The sequence below is a fragment of the Bufo gargarizans genome, chromosome 4 (genome assembly GCF_014858855.1).
Source record: "Bufo gargarizans isolate SCDJY-AF-19 chromosome 4, ASM1485885v1, whole genome shotgun sequence".
NCBI classification, from domain to species: domain Eukaryota; kingdom Metazoa; phylum Chordata; class Amphibia; order Anura; family Bufonidae; genus Bufo; species Bufo gargarizans.
The window spans coordinates 349,822,820-349,845,450 of record NC_058083.1 but is presented as its reverse complement, the minus strand read 5'-3'; the positions used below and the strand labels follow the sequence as shown (position 1 = coordinate 349,845,450).

Here is a 22,631-nt window from a genome sequence, read left to right as displayed (position 1 = left end):
AACCTAAAACCTGGCACTCTTAATGTACAAGTTTCTGCCCTTAGTGCTTTTTTTGATTGGCAATAGGGAAATCATCATTGGATTAGGAGATTATTTAAAACAATTAGTAGGATTAAACCTGTGATTAGACCCTCAGTTTCCCCGTGGGATCTTAATCTAGTTTTGTATAGAATGATGGTGCCTCCTTTTGAACCACTGCAGGATTTTTCTATTAAAAATGTGTCGTTTAAAACTGTGTTTCTAGTGGCAATTACCTCTGCCAGGGAGATTGTGCCTTTTCAGCCTCCCTTATACTAACATCTTGGAGGATAGAGTGCTCATTAAACCAGATCCTTCCTTTCTACCTAAAGTGGTCTCCCTGTTTCATAGAACCCAAGACATTGTTCTTCCATCCCTGTGTCAGTCCCCAAAGAATGAGAAAGAGAGGAATCTCCATTGTCTAGATGTGAAAAGAGGCCTGTCTGAATACTTGAAAGTCAATGGAGAAAATCCTCTAGACTTTTTGTAGAATTTGGGGGTAGAAAGGTCTCAAAACTTCTTCTAGAACACTGATGGATAGTGGGTGCTATTACCTTAGCCTATTCCTCAGCGGGGGAAACTCCTCCTTTGGAATTTGGTGCTCACTCAGCCAGATGCATTAGCCCTCTCTGCCTAAGAGATAGAAATGTATCTCTAGAACAAATTTGTAGGCCTGATATCTGGAAGTCTCCATGTACTTTTTTTGTCACTAAAGATTAGATTTAGACTCTAAGGACTGGCTGGCTATCTTTTGGCAGGCTATAGCCCCCCCTCCCCCTAAGCTAATACTATTCTAGTTGTCTCTCAAGGGTGCTGTCATGGGCGGAAGGTAAATTTTAAGATTACACTTACAGGTAATCCCTTTTCCATGAGGCCATGACAGTGTGTGTGTGTGTGTGTGTATGTATGTATGTATGTATGTATGTATGTATGTATATGTACAGTACAGACCAAAAGTTTGGACACACCTTCTCATTCAAAGAGTTTTCTTTATTTTCATGACTATGAAAATTGTAGATTCACACTGAAGGCATCAAAACTATGAATTAACACATGTGGAATTATATACATAACAAAAAAGTGTGAAACAACTGAAAATATGTCATATTCTAGGTTCTTCAAAGTAGCCACCTTTTGCTTTGATTACTGCTTTGCACACTCTTGGCATTCTCTTGATGAGCTTCAAGAGGTAGTCACCTGAAATGGTTTTCACTTCACAGGTATGCCCTGTCAGGTTTAATAAGTGGGATTCCTTGCCTTATAAATGGGGTTGGGACCATCAGTTGCGTTGTGGAGAAGTCAGGTGGATACACAGCTGATAGTCCTACTGAATAGACTGTTAGCTGCTTTTTTCTTGCCATAATACAAATTCTAAGTAAAGAAAAACGAGTGGCCATCATTACTTTAAGAAATGAAGGTCATTCAGTCCGAAAAATTGGGAAAACTTTGAAAGTGTCCCCAAGTGCAGTCACAAAAACCATCAAGCGCTAGAAAGAAACTGGCTCACATGCGGACCGCCCCAGGAAAGGAAGACCAAGATTCACCTCTGCTGCGGAGGATAAGTTCATCCGAATCACCAGCCTCAGAAATCGCAGGTTAACAGCAGCTCAGATTAGAGACCAGGTCAATGCCACACAGAGTTCTAGCAGCAGACGCATCTCTAGAACAACTGTTAAGAGGAGACTGTGAATCAGGCCTTCATGGTAGAATATCTGCTAGGAAACCACTGCTAAGGACAGGCAACAAGCAGAAGAGACTTGTTTGGGCTAAGGAACACAAGGAATGGACATTAGACCAGTGGAAATCTGTGCTTTGGTCTGATGAGTCCAAATTTGAGATCTTTGGTTCCAACCACCGTGTCTTTGTGTGACGCAGAAAAGGTGAACGGATGGACTCTACATGCCTGGTTCCCACCGTGAAGCATGGAGGAGGAGGTGTGATGGCGTGGGGGTGCTTTGCTGGTGACACTGTTGGGGATTTATTTGAAGGCTTACTGAACCAGCATGGCTACCACAGCATCTTGCAGCGGCATGCTATTCCATCCGGTTTGCGTTTTTAGTTGGACCATCATTTATTTTTCAACAGGACAATGACCCCCAAACATACCTCCAGGCTGTGTAAGGGCTATTTGACCATGAAGGAGAGTGATGGGGTCCTGCGCCAGATGACCTGGCCTCCACAGTCACCGGACCTGAACCCAATCGAGATGGTTTGGGGTGAGCTGGACCGCAGAGTGAAGGCAAAAGGGCCAACAAGTGCTAAGCATCTCTGGGAACTCCTTCAAGACTGTTGGAAGACCATTTCAGGTGACTACCTCTTGAAGCTCATCAAGAGAATGCCAAGAGTGTGCAAAGCAGTAATCAAAGCAAAAGGTGGCTACTTTGAAGAACCTAGACTATGACATATTTTCAGTTGTTTCACACTTTTTTGTTATGTATATAATTCCACATGTGTTAATTCATAGTTTTGATGCCTTCAGTGTGAATCTACAATTTTCATAGTCATGAAAATAAAGAAAACGCTTTTTGAATGAGAAGGTGTGTCCAATCTTTTGGTCTGTACTGTATATATACTTACATACATGCAGAAGGACCCAGCTTTGCACGGGTATATTTCATCTATTTCATTTTGTTTCCGTGTGTCGTAAAAAGATAGTTTCCCCCATAACACTGACCTCCACAGTGCCTGCCCCTTTAACAATTACTTTTTCAGTGGTCGCCCCTTTAACAGTGGCCAAAGTTTCCCCCAAAAAAGTGTAGATACTTCTTAAAGAGGACCTTTCACTGCTCTTGACATTACCATTTAAATACCTGGCAGTGTAGGGCATATTGATGAGAGGGATATATATTTTTGATCTGTGGGCTGCTCCGTTCCCCTGCTGTGCCCCTGTTCTGTTTCCCACCCATCGGTACAGGGAGGAGGAGACGGCCATGTTTCTCGAGGGGCGCCTCCTTCTCCCTGTCTGTGAGCTGGCCAGTTACAACAGAGAGCGTCACAGTCAGGGAGAAGGTGAGCTTTTTATTTCTCCCTTGCTGGCCAACTGACTACGCTGCATTTGAGGGAAATAAAACATGCTCCCTGCATGGCACACATGATCAATTTAGTCATGCAACGCTTTTTGAAAAAGTACACTGGCTTGCAGGGGGTGCTGGCCTGTCCTTGCATTACAGCCATTATTATGTGGCAAAGAGCGCCCTCCTGGACTTGAAGTGACAACATGGCCTGTGGTGTTCCAACTCATTGGAATTCCATCTTGCTAGAGCGTATGTATGAGCAGCGTAAAGCTGTGAATGATTGTCGTGCTCCAGACCCCCTAAGCAAGGGAGCATGTGTTGTTTTGAGGTCAGGCAGTGCGTACTCTGGTTCTCCGAAGAGGCTTCCAGATTTGAACCTCGTTATAAAGCAAAATTGGGAATGTTTTCCTGTTACCAAAAGGGAGGCTAAACTACTTTTATTACCAGGAAACACCAGCTTGCTGCAGCTTCTGGGAGCCGACGCATGCTTGTCTAATAAATAGAAAAACCGTCACGGCACTCTAGTGATATGCAGTTAAATCAGTTTTTAATCCAGCTTAAGTAAAACAAAGGCCGATGTTTCTTCTTGTGCCATACCTTGTTTATGGCCTTGTTCAATGCAATGGGGTATGTGACAGTGCAGCTTTCATCATGCTGGAGGAAAATCCTGCCCACAAGCAGAAGCTGCAGCAGATCTAGGGGACTGTCTTCACTACCACGCTTAGCAGTAAGGAAAAGTCAGCGAGGGTCTCGGCGCTAGACACGCCAACAGGAGACCAACAGCAAGCAACACCAACCTCAGACTTGGGTCTGACTGCCAGCTGCAAGACAGCGAGGACACGGGAGAGAGACCCTCAGGGCAGGTCATTCTATTGTCCCATAGCCATAAAAATAAAGCAGGAGCAGCTTATAGGTGCAGCAGACTGTGATGTGCCTGTGTACCCGGTGCGGGGCCCAGCACAAGCCTCCTGGCTGATACACAGATGTCACCGCATGACTGACTTACAGATACCCCTACTCTCATTGCCAATGCAAATCCTGGAGATAACAGGGGAGAAGAGAGGAGGCTGCAAGCACCATGACACAGGAGGCTGCATGAGCGTTAGGGTCGAGTTCACACATAGACAGTAGTGGCCAAGGAAAAGCATCACTGTCCCACTATATACCATACACTATTAAACAATGCGCACTATAGTCCAGGACACTATCACACTATATACTGTATCACTATGTACACTATAACAGTATATACAGTACATTATCACACTATGTACACTATAATAGTATAACAGGACACAATCACACTGCATCCCACTATGTGCACTACATACAGTACATTATCACACTGTGCAACCCTAAGCCTACCACCCTGACCTTGCAGAGCCCTGTGCTACCCTAACCCTACATAGCCTCATTCTGTGCCAACCTGACCCTGCAGAGCTCTCGGTGCCACACTAAGCCTACATAGCCTCATACCGTGCCAACCTGACCCTGCAGAGCTCTCATTGCCACACTAAGCCTACATAGCCTCATACCGTGCGAACCTGACCCTGCAGAGCTTTCTGTGCCACCCTAAGCCTACATAGCCTCATACTGTGCCAACCTGACTCTGCAGAGCTCTCTGTGCCACCCTAAGACTATGTAGCATTAGCATCCAATTTGAGACCACTGTTAACTGCCTGAATAAGGTACGTTAAAAACAACTTTGTGTTCTTTTAAAAAAATAAAAATAAATCGGTTCTCCACCAAATCTGCCGATCAGGCTAGTAGTGTGAACTGGTGTATAAAGGATATTTATAAATACTTCTACACCAGAGCGAGTTGAGGAGGAAGTATTTATAAATATCCTTTATACACCAGTTCACACTACTAGCCTGATCGCCAGATTTGGTGGAGAACCGTTTTCTTTTCTAAATAAAAGAACACAATAAAGTTGTTTTTAACGTACCTTATTCAGGCAGTTAATAGTTTTCAATGGCAGTACGTCCATTTTCTTTCAAAAAGCAGTTAACTACAATCTGAGACCACTGCAGAGGGGGAAGCTCTCATGTAACAGTGTCCCCAGCTTTAGGCGCTGGAGGAATGACTGTAATAAGGAGTCTACTGTTCGCGTTTATACTAGCAAAAACTGGTGTCATTGTTTTAGGCGGCAGTGGTCTTATGTTTAGTATATGAGGTCAGCTAAATTTTAAGTTTTCTAAATTTGCTATTTATGCATGGACGACAGTTCTAGAATACTAGTAATGGTTTCCCTGCATAAATAGAAACCCCTTAATGTTATGTAGGCCTTCGTATTAACTATTTGAATTACTGTAACTTTCATACTCCTCATCGGCTGAAAATACTCCTCAAAAATGGTAAGAGGAGTATTTTTACTCTTCCAGAAAAAATGTAGCGCGACCTCTGTTTGTGCCGAATAACCCACTCTTTCTTCTGACATTAACTTGTTTCTGTGTGTGTGTATATAAATGGGGGCAAGCATTCTTCCCCCTTTAAGGCATAACGTTTGGATGCTTGGTCCCGACAAGCCTCTTATATTTTTTTTTTTTCCCATGTGTATGTGTTTAAACACTATCTGCCCTTGATATGTGGCAATTTTAGGAATCTTTCTAAGGTATAAGCGTTCTAACAATCACATGTTTAAGTCCCCTAAGGGTGCTTAATATAAGTGAAAATATAAAAAAAAGTGTTCTAATCATTCCCTTTCCACATAATAAGAATATCATTAGCATTGCCGTGTTCCAGAATGGCCAAACTTTTAAAACATAAAAATATTTGTTCTGTACGGTAAAAAAAAAATTATGGAAATGGTGTTCACCTCTCTAAAAAAAATATATAATAAAAAGTTATCAAAAAGGCTTACACACTCAGTGGTATCATTGAAAACAGATCATCCTGCAAAAATATGAGCCCTCACACAGCTCCACAGACTTAAATATAAAAAATTGACGGGGGTCCTACTATGGCAAGGCAAATCCCCCAATTTTTTTTTACTATTTAAACACCAAACAAGAAAAACTATAAATTTGGTATCGCTATAGAAAAACATGTGTAGATAATTTGAATTAGAGCAGCACAGCAGTATATAGGTGCAGACGGAGTGCCAACGGCTGTGAAGGCAATCCCCCTTCAAAAAAGTGGCAGGAAAAATTCCACGGCACATCCAAGGCATAAAATAATATTAGGCTTTATTTACCAGACCGCGACGTTTCGATCCACCTCCAGGGATCTTTCTCACCGCTTGAGGAAGAGCCCAGGAGGTGGATCGAAATGTTGCGGTCTGGTGAATAAAGCCTAATATTATTTTACGCCTTGGATGTGCCGTGGAATTTTTCCTGCTATATAAAACATGTTTGTTTTTTTTTTTTGTTTTTTTTTTTCCAATTTCAACCCATTTGGATTTTTATTTTTTTTCAACTTCGCACTACATTATATGCAATATTACATGGTACCATTAAAAAGTACAACTTGTCCTGCACAAAAAAAAGCCCTCATATGGCCATATGAGCGGAACAATGAAAAAGATATGGCTCAGTGAAGGCTGAAAGTAAAGAAATTGCAAAAAAAAGGGAAAATCTCTGTCTATAAGGGGTTAAGGAGATTTATCTTGACATTGACAGTATTGTGGATTGAGCCTAAGAATTTCCTACATAATACAAGTGTTTCTAAATGCTCCCTTGCAGAACATTGGATTGATGATGATATATTAGGCATTTAGGTTTAGAGATTGTTCTGATTCAGCCATCATACTTGCTGATAGATGCTAGTGCTCTTCATTTGTATTGATTTATTATTATTTTGCAGAGAGAAGAATACAGAAACTAGCTAAAGAAAGAGCCGGGCAGTCGAGGGTAAGTGTTTTGGTAGTGATTTATGGTAAAAATCTGCACTGTGCTAGTCCGTTTCCTTAAAGGGCTTCTGTCAGCAGATTTGTAACTATGACACTGGCTGACGTGTGCTTGGCAGCTTAAGACATCTGTGTTGGTCCCATGTTCATATGTGCCCGCATTGCCATTACACCTAGAGGCTTAGTTGTCTCTGAAACTGCAGCGCCCTATGCACTTTGATAAGGCAAGGCAGTGAAAATGTCATCACTACTTGGCCCTGTCAAAGTGCAGAGGACATGGCAGTTGCAGAGAGAGCAGAGCATCCATGTGTAATGGCAATGCCCCTGTTGCTCCTAGAGGCTCATTTGCATATATTAAAACCATAATTTTTCTCAGCAATGCAGTCACTTATGAACATGGGACCAACGTGTGAGTGTGTGTATTTGAGTTTGTCTATCTGGACCAGTGGCGTAGCGTGGGTTGCCAGCACCCGGGGCAAGCCAAGTATTGCGCCTCCTCCTGCCTTCAGCCCCTTCAGAGTACAGTCCCATGTAAAATACATCACTCTCCTGCCTTTAGCCCCTCCAGCATACAGTCCCATGTAAGATACAACCTTTACCCTGCCTCTAGCCCTTCCAGCATACAGTCCCATGTGATACATCACTCTCCTGCCTTCAGCCCCTCTAGCACTCTCCCTGAGTTTTAGGTGTGGGGTGACCAGGCGGTCTATGAAGGGGTAATACTGGTAGGCCTGGTATATGGACAGCAGAGATGGCAGATGGCATCCTCTGGGCAGTACTGACTCTCTGGTCATCCTTCACCAGCACCCTGACTGCCCTCTGCTTGGCCTGGCTCTCATGGCACTTGACCACCTGGTGCTTGGCTGAGTGACTCAGTCACACTGTGACACTGATTGTCACTCACTGCTGACTCACTGCAAGCACCTGGCAGTGAAGTGCCATGAGAGCCAGGCCAAACAAATGGCAGTCAGGGTGCTGGTAAAGGATGACCAGAGAGACAGTACTGCCCAGCAGGTTAGACAGTACTGCCCATCTCTGCTATCCAAATGCCAGGCCTAAGAGTATATACCGCCTGGTCACCCCACCTAACACTCAGGGAGTGACTCAGTCACACTGACTGTCACTCAATGTCAGTGTCGCTCATTCAGGCTGCCTGTGGAGTCTGTCCTGAAGGGGCACTGTGGCAGACTTCTCTTCTTTTTCATTTCCCCCCCTTTTTTTTTATTTTATTTTTTCCTTTTCCTTTTTTACCTTCTTTTTTTCCCCTTCCTTCTTTTTTCCTTCCCGTCTGGAAGGTCACTGTTAAAGGGGCGGCCACTATGAAGGCCACTGTTAAAGGGGTGGCCAATGTTAAAGGGGCGGCCAATGTTAAAGGGGCGGGCACCGTGGAGGTCACTTTTAAAGGGGCGGGCAATGTGGAGGTCACTATTATGGGCGAAACAATTTATATCTTTTAACGACACACAAACATTATATGAAAAAGATTAAATATACCCAAGCGAAGCCAGGTCCTTTTAGTTAGTCTCTCTATATTATAAAAATGAGTGTCTGTCTAGACGTCTGTCTGGATGTTCTTTATGTGCGACCGAACGACTGGACCAATCTTCACCAAATTTAGTGCTGTGAAGGTTAAAGGGGTTCTGCACTTTGTTTAAACTGATGATCTATCCTCTGGATAGATCATCAGCTTCTGATCGGTGGGGGTCCGAAAGCCGGACTGTCTGGCCTAAAACCGGACCTTTGGCCACCCTAGGAGCAGGCTGCTGTGGAGGGGACGGTCCGCCATGGACGTCAGTGTTAAGGGGCAGATTGCTGTAGAAGACACTGTTAAGGGGGCGGGTTGTTGTGGAAATCACTGTTCAGGAGATGGTGTACTGTGGAGGTCACTAATAAAGGGCTGGCCCCTGTGGAGGTCACTGTTAAGGTGGCAGGGTACTGTGAGGTGACTGTTAAGGAAACATGTGCTGTGGAGGTCTCTGTTAAGGGGGCAGGGAACAGTGGAGGTCACTGATAATAGGAAGGTCCCCTGTGGAGGTCAGTGTTAAGGGGCAGGGTGCTGTAGAGGTCACTGTTAAGGGGCGGGCCCCTGAGAAGGTCACTGTCAAGGGAGTGGGGTGCTGTAAAGGTCCCATTTTAAGGAGGTGGGGCACTGTGGGGGGGTAAGTGTTAAGGGGTGGGGGGCTGTGTAGATCACTGTTTGGGAGGTGGGGTGCTGTAGAGGTCACTGTTATGGGGGATACTGTCTATCTTTTAATGACATACACAAACATTACATGAAATGGCTGAAATATACCTGTGCGAAGCCGGGTCCTTGTGCTAGTGGTGATCGCATGAAGCACCGCTTCTCCTTCAAGCGGCTGAGTTGGTCCCTGTGGATCAGATATTGATGACCTCTCCTGAGAATAGGTCATCACTATTGTACTTACTGCCTGCACAACCCCTTTAACCCTTTCCCAGCTGGCTTAGGCCAGGGCTGGTTTAACCACTCGTATCTCTAGATTGGGAGCAGCTATAGACATAACAGGGAAACCTGCTTTTACTTTCACCTGCTATTGTTTCTAACAGCTATATCACCTGATGTAGTGGAGTTCTGTGATTCTCATCTTGTTTTAAAGCTTACACTGTCAGCAAGACTAGAACTATGTCTATAGTTGCTCACAATCCTCCACCCTGCTCTGCAGACAGTGAGTGCTCTCTGCCAAAAGCATTATGGTTGCCTAGTCAAGCCTGGTGCACGTCAGCTCCAGCAAGCCCTCAAGCACTGATATAGTGCTGAGGTGGCATCAGCCAGTACATAAACAGTGACGGTGGACTAAAAGATGCAGGCACTTTTCAGAAAGATTTTTTTTTTCTTCTGAAAGTGCGTCTTAGAGTCTGAAAAATGTGGTATGTATGTGTATATATATATATATATATATATATATATATATATATATATATATATATATATATATATATATATTATTTTTTTTTTTTTTTTTAAACTAAGAGTCCCTGCACACATGAATTTTGCACTGACATTTTTTTTTTTTTTACTATTTTTTTTCTAGAATAACCACTTACATTTGGCCACCTGTGGGTTTTTCCCACTTTTTTGGGGCATTTTCTGTTGGTTTTTGCACACTGGGTCTTAAAGAGGACCTTTCACTAGTTCTGAGATTACAATATTAATACCTATAAAACAGATATGCTGCTCCATTGCTGCGCTGTGTCCCCCATTCGCTTTTGACATCAATCACAGCGGACCTTGTCACAGCTAGAGAGAAGGTGAACCTTTTTTGGCTCAAAGCCAGGGAACTTTTTTCTGCTGTGATTGGACTGCTCAAAGCCAGGGAAAATGAGATGCATACAGGGTGTTAGAAGAGAATGGGGGGCACGGTGCCGCAACGGAGCAACATATCTGGAAAAAATTAATAGCCCTACAGTGCCAGGTATTAAAGGGGTTGTCTGAGTTATGAAAAAAAAAAATTGTAGCACTGAAAATCTGATTTGGCAGCAATATATAACTAAGCGAAGCAAGTTTTAGGCCAAAAATTAATATTTTCTAATTTTCCGGGTTCTCTTCTAGCCGTTTGTTTACCTGCAATAACAACAATCCTTGAGGTTTTCCTCATTAATTTTTGTGCCCCTCCCCGACTCTGCTAAGGGAGTGACTACAAGTGCTGCCCTGAGTGACATGTCTGCCTGCTAGGATACTCAGTAGCATGTTATATATGTAAGACTACAAGACCCAGCTGTACAATGACAATAATGATACACACAGGATCTTCCCCTTACCTGTTCTTGTGCAATGCTCTGCAGAACTCCTCTAATCTGTCAGCTCCTGTGCCCAGCGTTTGTCACCTCACTGCCTGCAGCTACTCAGTAAAGCCTTCAGCCCTGAGTCTGTGCTGCTGAAGGGGTTAAAGTTTTTTTCTGAAGAATCCAGGGAAAGAGCAGAGAGTGGCAGTGCAGGGGGGCGTGGCCAGCACACTGACTTCTGGTGTACAGACACATATCTGCTTTCTCAGGTTTGTGTACGAGACCTCATCAGAGCAGGGAGAGAAGCTGACATCACAGGTCATGTGACCCTCAGTGAAATCTGAGAAAAGAAGCAACTGGAGATAAAGTAAGTGAACTGTAAAGTCCTTACATTTGCTTAGTTAGAAACCTACAAGGAACAAAAAAATAACTCCTTTAATATTGTAATCTCAGAACCGGTGAAAGGTCCTCTTTAAGGCCTCATGCACACGGCCGTTGTTTTGGTCCGCATCCGAACCACAGTTTTAGTGGCTCGTATGCAGACCCTTTCACTTCAATGGGGCCGCAAAAGATGCTGTCCGCATCCGTTGCTCTGTTCCGTGGTCCTCATGTCCTCTTCTTGTCCATGCTTTGCGGACAAATATAGGCAGTTATATTAAAGGCTGTCCGTTCTGCAAATTGCGGAATGCACACGGACGCCATTCGTGTTTTGCGGATCCGTGGTTCGAGGACCGCAAAACGCACAACGGTCGTGTGCATGAGGCCTAACACTAACGTCTTTTTCATGGGCCCCCCCCCCCTCTATAGAGCAGGTCTTGTCAAAACACCTGAAAAAAGTCAAGTGCTACAACATTCTATGCTTTTTGAAAGGAAGCCGGAAAGACAAAAATGCCAGTAGCAAAAAAATGCTTGTGCATCCTGTATTTTGTATTTCCCATAGGCCCTCTCAATATCTGGAGCTAGGTTTTTATTTTTTTCTGACAAAAGCGCTGCAACAAAACACCACTAAAATAAAAGATCGCCAGCAAAAAACTATGTGTGAAAGCGCCTTAAGGGTCCATTCACATGCCCGTAGCGTGTTTTGCGGATCTGCAAAACACGGACACCGGCAAGCCCTATTTGTTTAGAGGGGTCCCTAGACAATAAGTTAATAAGTGTCTGCTGATTGGGCTCAAAGCAATCTGTAGGGAAACTGGTAAGTGGTTCAGTTGCTGCAGCACCACTACAGTGGAAATGAAGCGTTACGCATTATCCACTCCCATCAGTGAGCTGTCTGTAATACAGGACACGTGCTGCAGTGTGAGAGACTTTGTAATTGCTCTGCGCTCTGACTGAATTGCTGGCCACCATTCTAGCTATCTTCGTAGTTATTTGTTTATGGGGCTTCAGTAATGACATCATGTCAACAACACATGATCACTGAAATTCCTCCGAAGCTGGACAGCCTCTTTAAAGCAACAATGTAATATATCTGTGCTGGAAAGTTAGTTTAAATTTAAGAAGTAATTATATTTCCATGTGTATCTTCACTTATTTATATAATAAAGGGGTGGCCACTTTCTGGTTACTGCTGACCAATGTGTTTGTGAGATGACTATATGGCACTTACTAATTCAGCATCTGTTACAATTCTGCATGCTTCCTTGTTTGTAAAGTCTTTTGTGCTGTCCACCCAGAGGCCCTGCTGTTTGAGGGTCATGTGATGTCTCCTTGATTTAAACACAATGCACCTGCCATCTGCACGTTTTCTGGAGTTTAGTGCAGGTGCAGTGTATTTGAATGCAGGAGGCATCACGTGGAGGCAATTTACCTGGTCACATGACCCTCATTCAGCAGCCATCTTATAGAGAGGACCTCTGTGTGGACAGCACAAAATACTTTGTAAACAAGGGTGCAGAATTTCAACAAAGGCAATATTTGTAAGTGCCATATTATCATCTCACATTGGTCAACAGTAACCATGAAGTGGCCAACCACTTTAAAGGGGTTGTCCAGGCTTTTAGCTATCCTCAGGATAGGTCATCAATATAAGATTGGCGGGGGCCTGACACCCACGCTGAACAGCTCTATCGGCTCCCTTCTCTCTTCCTGCTCACCGCTGCTGTCTATGGCAAAGGAGCAGCAGAGCAGGATGAGAGACTGGAGATGGCACACGCAGTCCGCACGTGCTGTCTCCTCATACAGCTGATCGGTGGGGGTGCCGGGTGTGCAATCTGATCTTGATGACCTATCCTGAGAATAGGTAATCAATATTAAAAGCCCAGAGAACCTCTTTAATTCTTTTATTATATGGCTTGTTAATGTAAAATTTGCAATATCTACTATGGCTACTCATTATGTTTTTCTTACAGCTTCCTGATCTTAAAGATGCTGAGGCTGTTCAAAAGTTTTTCCTTGAAGAAATTCAGTTGGGGGAAGAGTTGCTTGCTCAAGGTTGTTATCTTTGCCATATTTTCTAGTAGTCGTCTAGTATCAGGAATCAGACCCTGAAATGTTGAACTCCCATAATGGGGCAATAATAAGTTTAAAAAAAGTCAGCAAAAGATGCATAAATCGCCATATTAAGGCTCAAATACACATGGTGCTCTTAACCTCCAGAGCCCTATGGTATGAAAACCAGGAGGCACATTAATAAGGGCTGACTTTTTACACTAGCACAGACTGAGTACAACAATATTGGGTATTGAAATGCTATTTGTAATAGCTATTTTCACTTTGTACCATCTGCTGTGAATTACTTTTTGCTGAACACCTGCTGGGTCAAAATGCTCACTGTGCTCCTTGGTAAATACTGTGAGGGGTGTACTTTTTAAAATAAGTTCACTTCTTGGGGTTTTTATTTAAAGGGGTTTTCCAAGATTTGAATACTGAGGACCTATCCTCTGGATAGGTCATCGGCTGCTGATTAGTGGGGTTCTATCAGCTGCTTCAGAAGTGCCTCTGAACCGAAGCAGAGTTCGGTTTCAAGTTTTAAAGTGGTTTTCCACATTAACAATCGACTAACAAAGTTATTCAACAGTCATGCACGTGTCTTACCTGTATGTAATCTGATCTTGTATGATCCTGCCTGCTGGAGTGTGTATCTAAAGCCTCATGCACACAACCGTATCCGTTTTGCTGTCTGCAAATTGCGAATCTGCTAAATAAGGATACTGTCTGTGCGTTCCGCACTTTTTTTTTTTTTTTTTGCAGAGCCATTGACTTCTATGGGTTTGAGGTCTGCATTTTGAGGATTAGAATAGGACATGTTCTATCTTTTGTAGAAGTGGCATACAGATGTGGAAAGCACATGGACGTCATCAGTGTGGTTTCCACATCCTTATGTCAGTTCTCCCAAAACATAGAACATGTCCTATTCTGGTCCTCAAAATGCGGTCCTCAAACCTATAGTAGTCAGTGGTACTGCAAAAAATTGCAGATCGAACATGGACATTATCCTTATTTAGCAGATCTGAGACTTGCCAGACTGCAAAACGGCTATGGTCGTGTGCCTAATCCTATCTATTTCGGTCCTGCCTGCTGAAGTGTTTATCTTGGCTTATCATAAATACATGTGTGATACGACCATGATCAGGCCGTATCTCCCATGCCGACCACACTCTCCTGACCTGAACTGACTGTATTGCACTAAATTATAATACAGCCAGTCTCTTATATGATTGGTGGGGTAAGTTAATGATGAGGTGTGTACATAACTGCCCAGCGGTCAGATACAGACTGGTTGTGTCATAAATTACCATCATACAGTCAGATCAGGGTAGGAAAGCCACTGTCTGTCTGGAAAATGTGGCCAACATATGGACTTGGACATGGATTCTGGATCATACTGAGCCCCCATAACTGTGACAACCGCAGCCGGACCAGTACAGCAGAAAACGCAGAAGGAGTGGTCACATGACTATGAAGAGGATCCAAGACAACGCTGCTGCTGGGGGTAAGTATGGCTGCCCTCATCTCTCCACAGGTTAGATTAAGGGCACATTTTTCAGGTAGGGCTAGAAAACCCCTTTAAAATCTTGGAAAACCCCTTTTAAGGGTCCATTCACACGTCCGCAAAAGGCGGAACGGGTGCGGACCCATTCATTCTCTATGGGCCTGGACGTGAAGCGGAGAGCACACTATGTGCTCTCCGCTTCTGCATTTGCGGAGCGCGGCCCCGAACCTCCGGGTTTCGGCCCCGAACTTCCGGTCCGCAGCTCCGCAAAAGATAGAACAGGAATAGGCATTTCTATAGCGGGTTCCGTCCGGGTGTGTTGCGGGTCCGCAACACCCACGGACATGTGAATGGACCCTTACTCTGAGCCTCTGCAGATGTCAGCAGGTGCTGTATAAATCTCCAAACTAGACCTCAAATGTACAGAGTGCTTTTTCTTTTTGGAACTGCAGTGTGCCCAAACAGCAGTCTATGACCACATATGGGGTGTTAGCATAATGGGTAACAAATGATTGTGTTTTTTTGTTTGTTTTTTTTTTAATTAAATTTTGTCAGCCAAGTATTTTTAAATTCTATGAAACGCCTGTGTGATCAAAGGCATCCCCAAACTGGGGCCCTCCAGCTGTTTCAAAACTACAACTCCCAGCCTACAGTTATCAGCCTACAGCAGGGCATTGTGTGAGTTCAACAGCTGGATGGCCGCAGTTTGAGGATGCCTGCACTACACCCTCAATGAATTCCTTGATTAGAGTCTTCAAATGCAACATGGCACCTGAAAACTATTCAAGAGAAATCGACTCTCCAAAAGGCAAATGATTTTGCCGTATTCCAAAATGTGTAACAAATGGTGGGGTGCCTTTTTTCCTGTTACCCCTTGTAAAAACGAGCACTTTCACTTTAGGGCTAAAGCAACATTTTATTTAAAGAAATATAATGTTTCACTTTCACAGCCAAGTGTTTCTAAATTCTAAGAAAAACGCCTGTGGGCCTGTAAACACCTGTGTGCTCAGTAAGGGTACTTTCACACTTGCGGCAGAGGATTCCGGCAGGCAGTTCCGGACACAAACTGATGGCGTTTATCAGACGGATCAGGATCCTGATCCGTATGACAAATGCATTGAAGTGCCAGATCAGTCTCTCCAGTGTCATCTGGAAAAACGGATCCGGCATTTATTTTTTTCACACTTTTTTAATTTTTTTTTCCGGGTGAGCATGCGCAGACCGTAATGCCGGATCTGTTTTGCCGGAACACTCTGGGCTGGATCTGGCATTAATGCACTTTAATGGGAAAAAATACCGGGCATGTGTTCTGGAATTCTGGACGGAGATAAAACCACAGCATGCTGCGGTATTATCTCAGTCTTGAAAAGTCAAAGAGACTGAACTGAAGACATCCTAATGCAGTGATGGCAAACCTATGGCACGAGTGCCAGAGGCGGCACTCAGAGCCCTCTCTGTGGGCACCCGCGCCTGGGAAAAAGTCTATGGCGTACCAATATGCTTTAGACTTTTCCTGCAATTCATCAGCACAGGATGCACTATGAACAGCACAGGCGGCTCACTGAATGTAGGCTATTAAGCTATTATAGCTAAATGATAAAGTACATGGATGATATACTATATTGGTATTCAGGTTAAATTGCCGTGTTGGCACTTTGCGATAAATAAGTGAGTATTTGGTTGCAGTTTGGGCACTCGGTCTGGTTCACCATCACTGTCCTAATGCATCCTGAACGGATTGCTCTCCATTCAGAATGCATTAGGATAAAACTGATCAGTTATTTTCCGGTATTGACCCTGCAACGGAACTTAATGCCGGAAAAAAATAACTTTAGTGTGAAAGTATTCTAAACCCCCTAAAATATATTCCTTGAGGGTTGTAGTTTCCAAAATGGGGTCACTTCTTGGTGATTTTCAGGGTGAATAGGAGCTCACAGAGATCTATCAGGGTGAATAGGAGCTCACACTGTCCCTGCTGCTCTGTGCTTTGTGGACACAGCAGCATGGAGCTTACAATGGCAGCCAGGGCTTCAATAGCGTCTTGGCTGCCATGGTAATCGATCAGAGCCCCAGCATTACACTGCTGGGGCTCCGATCGGAGGAGCAGGGGAGAGGGGTTCCTGTGGAGGGGCGCACTGCGCCACCAATTTTTTTTTTTAATACTGGGGAGGGGGGGCGCACTGCGCCACCAATGTCTAATACTGGGGTTGGTGGGGAGGGGAACTGCACCACAAATGTCTAATACTGGGCTTGGGGGGAGGGGGGTTTGCATTGTGCCACCAATGAAGATTAATCTCTCATTTATTCATATACAGGAGGCGGGAGCTTGCTGCAGAATCACATAGCCGGCTCCCGACCTCTGTGAGCAGTAGCTGCGATCCGCACCCCTGAGGGGTTAACTACCGCAGAACGCAGCTATTGCTCATAGAGGTCGGGAGCCGGCTATGTGATACTGCAGCCAGCTCCCGCCTCCTGTATATGAATGAATGAGAGATTAATCTTCATTGGTGGCGCAGTGGCCACAGCCCCTCCCCTTCTCTTGTCCCCTGTCCTTTCATTGGCGGCAGCAGCAGAAGCACAGGGGGAGGAGACACTGCTTCCTTCTCCCCTGTGCTGCGAAGGCGAACACGGAGAGCGCTGTCAGCAGCGCGATCTGTGTTCCCCATACGCTATCGGGATATCGGCAAAATAGATACCGATAGCGGTCAAAATCCTCAATATCGGTAAAAGTGATAATCGGTCGATCCCTACTATGGGATAGGGTGGAATTTTTGTTGGTACTAGTTTAGGGTACATATGATTTTTGGTTGCTCTATATTACACTTTTTTTGAGGCAAGGTAACAAGAAATAGCTTTTTTGGCACCTTTTTGTTTTTTATTTTTTATTTTTATTTACAACATTCATCTGACAGGTTAGATCATGTGGTATTTTTATAGAGCAGGTTGTCACAGACGCGGCGATGCCTAATATGTATAATTTTTTCTTTATTTATGTTAGTTATACACAATGATTTCATTTTTGAAACAAAAAAAAAATCATGTTTTAGTGTCTCCATAGTCTGAGAGGGTAGGGTATGATTTTTGTGGATGAGATGACTGTTTGGTACTATTTTGGCATACATGCAACTTTTTTGATCACCTTTATTACCTTTTTTGGGAAGTAAGGTGGGCAAAATTTCAATTTCCTCAGTTTTTATTTTTATGGCGTTCACTGTGCGGGGAAAGTAACATGACTGTTTTATATGACCCCCCCCCTTCCCCGGCGTTGTGACAGGATGCCTGCTGAATGACAGCGGGCATCCTGTTCCAAATAACCCCCGCATTGCTGCAATCGCGTTTTGAACTCATGACGTAGCGGTACGTCAAGGGTCCTTAAAGACTCTGGGAAACATGCCGTACCGGTACGTCATACGTCCCTAAGGGGTTAAAGTCAGTTTTGGACATTTTTCTTAATTTCTAAGCGTTCTAAAAATAAATAAATAAAAAAATAAAAAATGATGCAAACATAAATTAGACATAATGAGCAGCTGACTGACATGTTTGGATCTGGCGTTACCGGAAGCTACCTGATTGATACCTGCTGGCCCCATCACCATATTTGCTAGGTTGCGCCCTGATCTACTCCGATCCCTATTATAGTTAATTGGGCTGGACGGCAGCACGATAGCTTCTGGGAATACTGAGGGATACATTGTTAAAGTAGTCTTAGTTATAACTATTTTATGCGGTGTCACAATTGTTTAAATTTATTCATTTTATTTTTATTTTTTTATAAATTAACATGAAGTACGATGTGTCACGAGAACCATCTCAGAATTGGTTGAATAGGCAAAAGCACTCCAAAGTTACTACTGCATAAAGTGGCACATGTTAGACTTGCCAAAATAGGCTGTGTCAGGAAGGTGAAAAATGGCTGTCACGAAGGGGTTAATAGAAATTAAGTGGTCTTGTGTAAATTCTACCTTTTTTAGGCTGAATTCACACGTCCGTGTATTACTGTACTGCGACGGCGGCCCAAAGCGCACAGCGTCATAACAACCAATGACACAGTGCACTCCTGCACTAAGAAGGATGCCAGTCTGGTATCTCACGGACAGTGTTCCACAGACGTGTAAATTCAGCCTCAGGCCCTTTTCACACGGACGAGTTTTCTGCAAGCGAGCAAGTGCTGATGCAGTGTGATTTTCACGCATTGGCTGCTAGGAGATGATGGGGATGAGCAACCCCGGACCCTATTAAAGTAAATTCACTGTAATATTTTACCTTATAACATGGTTATAAGGGAAATAATAGCATTCTTAATACAGAATGCTTACTAAAATGTCAATTTGAGGGGTTAAAAAAAAAAAAATATTTACTCACCATATTCACTTGATCGCCAGCCGGAATAGTCTTCTTTCTTTTCTTCTTTCAGGACCTGCAAAAGGACCTTTGAAGATATATCTTCATTCAGAAGGACCTACGCTGAAGTCACCGTGCTCACCACGAGTTGAGCACGATTACGTCATCAAAGGTCCTTTTGCAGGTCCTGAAAGAAGACTATACTGTCTGCGCGATCAAGTGGATAAGGTGAGTTAAATTATATATTTTTTTTTAACCCCTCAATTGACATTTTAGTAAGCATTCTGTATTAGTCTACAGAATACCTAACCGAGTCCGGGTTCAGGTCTGGGTACCACAGTCAGTTTTGTATCACGTGTGTGCAAAATGCATTGCACCCGCGTGATAAAAACAACGTGACTGCAGTCAAAACTGACTGAAATTGCATGCACACTGGCATGGGTTTCACGCAATGCAAACGCTGTGCATCCGGAGCAAATCCAGGACGCCTGTGTGAAAGAGGCTTTAGTGTTGAATTTAATATATTTTAAGTTAGGACATTTATATAAAAGGTGTTCTGTTACAAGACGGTGGATTGAAGTGTGTGTTGATTCCATGTACATAGATGAATGGAGTGTTTGGAATTGATTCTTCATACTTTTCCTTCTATTACTAGGTGAATTTGAAAAAGGAGTTGATCACTTAACAAATGCCATTGCTGTTTGTGGACAACCTCAACAGCTGCTTCAGGTTTTGCAGCAGACTCTCCCGCCACAAGTCTTTCAAATGCTTCTGACCAAATTACCTACAATTAGCCAGGTAAAATATTTTGTTCTGTAAACTTTCTGTTGTATGGAGATTCAATACAGTAAACATTCTTTCTATATGTATTCTTCTGTGTGTGTGCTTTCAGATTGCCACAGTGCAGCACAATATACTGCGCTTGCAGAACCAAATACCACAGTGCAGCACAATATACTGCGCCTGCAGAACCAAATACCGCAGTGCAGCACAATATACTGCGCCTGCAGAACCAAATACCACAGTGCAGCACAATATACTGCGCCTGCAGAACCAAATACCACAGTGCAGCACAATATACTGCCCCTGCAGAACCAAATACCACAGTGCAGCACAATATATTGCGCCTGCAGAACCAAATACCACAGTGCAGCACAATATACTGCGCCTGCAGAACCAAATACCACAGTACAGCACAATATACTGCGCCTGCAGAACCAAATACCACGGTACAGCACAATATACTGCGCCTGCAGAACCAAATACCACGGTGCAGCACAATATACTGCGCACGCAGAACCAAATACCACGGTGCAGCACAATATACTGCGCACGCAGAACCAAATACCACGGTGCAGCACAATATTCTGCCCCAGAAGTTTTGCCGGGACAGTATATTATGCTGCACGTTGGTATTTGATTCTACAGCAGAACCAAATACCAAAGTGCAAAAAATACTGCCTTAGTAGAACCAAATACAACAATGCAGCACAATATACCGCTGCTGTATGTGTTCGCTGACAGAAGCATTCAGACCCTTTCTGCAGTTAGAGTGCTTCAGATCAGCTGTTGTGGTCCGGAGATGCCCCTTCATCTTGGTGGAGTGATGTGTCCTGTGTGATCGCACACCCCAAAAGCCAGCCCATTATCCAGCACTCCGTTCTGCTCAGTTCAGTTTTGTTCCCATTGACAATGAATGGGGACAAAACTGAAGCGTTTTTTTCCGGTATTGAGCCCCTATGACTGATCCCAATACCGGAAAACTAAAACATTAGTGTGGAAGTAGCCTTAGTAACAGCGAGATGAGACAACCCCTTTAAAGGGTTATTCCTATCTCGGAAATTGGGGGCATAACACTAGGATATACCCCAATGTCTGATAGGTTCAGGTCCCACCTCTGGGAACCACACCTATACTTAGAACGGGGCCCACAAAGTCCTCCGTTCATTCCTATGGGAGTGCTGAAAATGGCCAAGCGGCATGCTCCACTATTTTCAAAAGGTCCAATGAAATGAATGCACATTAGATGCTTTGGACACGCTTTTGATCTTAGCTTAATTTAATGGAGCTAAGCCACGAACGGACAGTCAACGCGTCATCAAGAGGCAGCTGTCCGCACTCCACACCAAGAAGGCCATTTTGTGGCGTTAAACCTCCGGCCACACTTGAGCGCTACCTCCTACTGCAAACAATAGGAGGCAGAACAAACACTGCTACCTGCTGAATTTTGGCGTGGCGTCCACTCCAAAATTCCACTGTGTGAAGGGCTCTTAAGGCGTCTGCTGACATCCAGAAGAGTGATATCACCAGACACTGTCAGAAGCTCATGCCTTAACTGTTCATTTTGTTTATGGCATGAAAGCTCCACAATATTGGCTGGTAAAATGTTTGTTATACTGTTAAACACAAGCTCATATGGTCCTATCGGAAATACTATAGACTAAAGATGAAATGATAAACAGTCCACCCCACTGGCCAGGAAACCTAGACCTACCCTACCTGTTTGCTTTTTCTATTAACTCCAGACTAGCCAAGGCACAATAAACGCTAATCCTGAGAAAATATGGGACGACTAATATTGTTCCTTTTTTCCTCATATCATCTTTATTGAAAACTGTTTACATTAAGACACATCATGCTCTGGTCTGACACGTTTCAACCGTAACAACGGTCTTGCTCATAGACCGTTGTTACGGTTGAAAAGCGTCAGACCAAACCATGATATGTGTCTTTTAATGTGAACAGTTGTCAATGAAGAAGATACGAGTTTACTTGCTGGATACACCTCCTTTTCTTCTAAGTTTTTCCAGGGAGTGGACACAGCTTAGGATCCGAGCATTGAAACCACAAGCTTTTCTCTTGGGAGCTTGACATTCACCACATGTGATTGACCAGGAGTACCAGGGCATTAAGTGTGGAGGCAGCATGTAGCGTGCATGAATATTCCTGTATTCCCCCCCCCCCCCCCCTGTATTTAATAACTCACACAGGAGCACCTTTAGCTAGGGAAACCTAGGGATTACTGTATATAAGAGAGTGTGAAAACTCACACACTCCATGCTACCATAGATTAATTATTTAATCCCTTATTGGTCAAGCTTGTGTTCTGCTTTATTTTATGAATTATTTAACTATTTGAAGGTTAAAGGGGTTATTCGGCCTTTTTTTTATTATTTTTTTTAATAATATTATTTTCAGCATAGGTAGTCAATATCAGATCAGCGGTTTGAGGAGATGGCGCATGCGGTATGCACGCGTCGTCTCCTTTTTCTCTTCCTGCTCGTTGCTGTATGTCTGTGGGACAAGTGATAGGGTGACAAGTTGGATTCCGTCTCCTTTTTATTCGATTCAGTGGAAAAAACAAGGGTCTCTCAGCCTCTCCTAAATCACTTTCCAGATGGATTGTAAGCACCATTGCGTTGGCCTATTCTTCAGCTGGGAAAACTCCCCCCAAAAGGTTTTGGTGCCAATTCCCCCAGATCAGTTTCCACTTCTTGGGCAGAGAGGGCTGATGCTTCCTTAGAACAGATTTGTAGAGCAGCCAAATGGCAGTCTCTGTGTACCTTTTTTCGTCATTACAGACTAGACATAGGCTCTAGAGAACAACTAGCTTTCGGTAGGAAAGTCCTCCGGGCAGTAGTTCGTATCCCCCCCTAAAATAATTACTATTCTAGTCGTCTCTAAAGGGTGCTGTCATGGGCGTAAGGCCGAATGCACACAGCCGTTTTTCACGGCC

At 43.8% G+C, this 22,631-nt stretch overlaps 1 protein-coding gene across 1 annotated transcript in view; it reads left to right on the top strand.

Moving 5' to 3' along the window:
- Positions 1-22,631, top strand: part of TOMM20 (translocase of outer mitochondrial membrane 20) — a 135,985-nt gene that overhangs the window by 96,326 nt on the left and 17,028 nt on the right. The window contains exons 2-4 of the mRNA XM_044291645.1: positions 6,837-6,883; positions 12,972-13,053; positions 19,551-19,693. Coding sequence (XP_044147580.1) covers positions 6,837-6,883; positions 12,972-13,053; positions 19,551-19,693 — 272 coding nt within the window. The remainder of the gene's footprint in view (positions 1-6,836; positions 6,884-12,971; positions 13,054-19,550; positions 19,694-22,631) is intronic.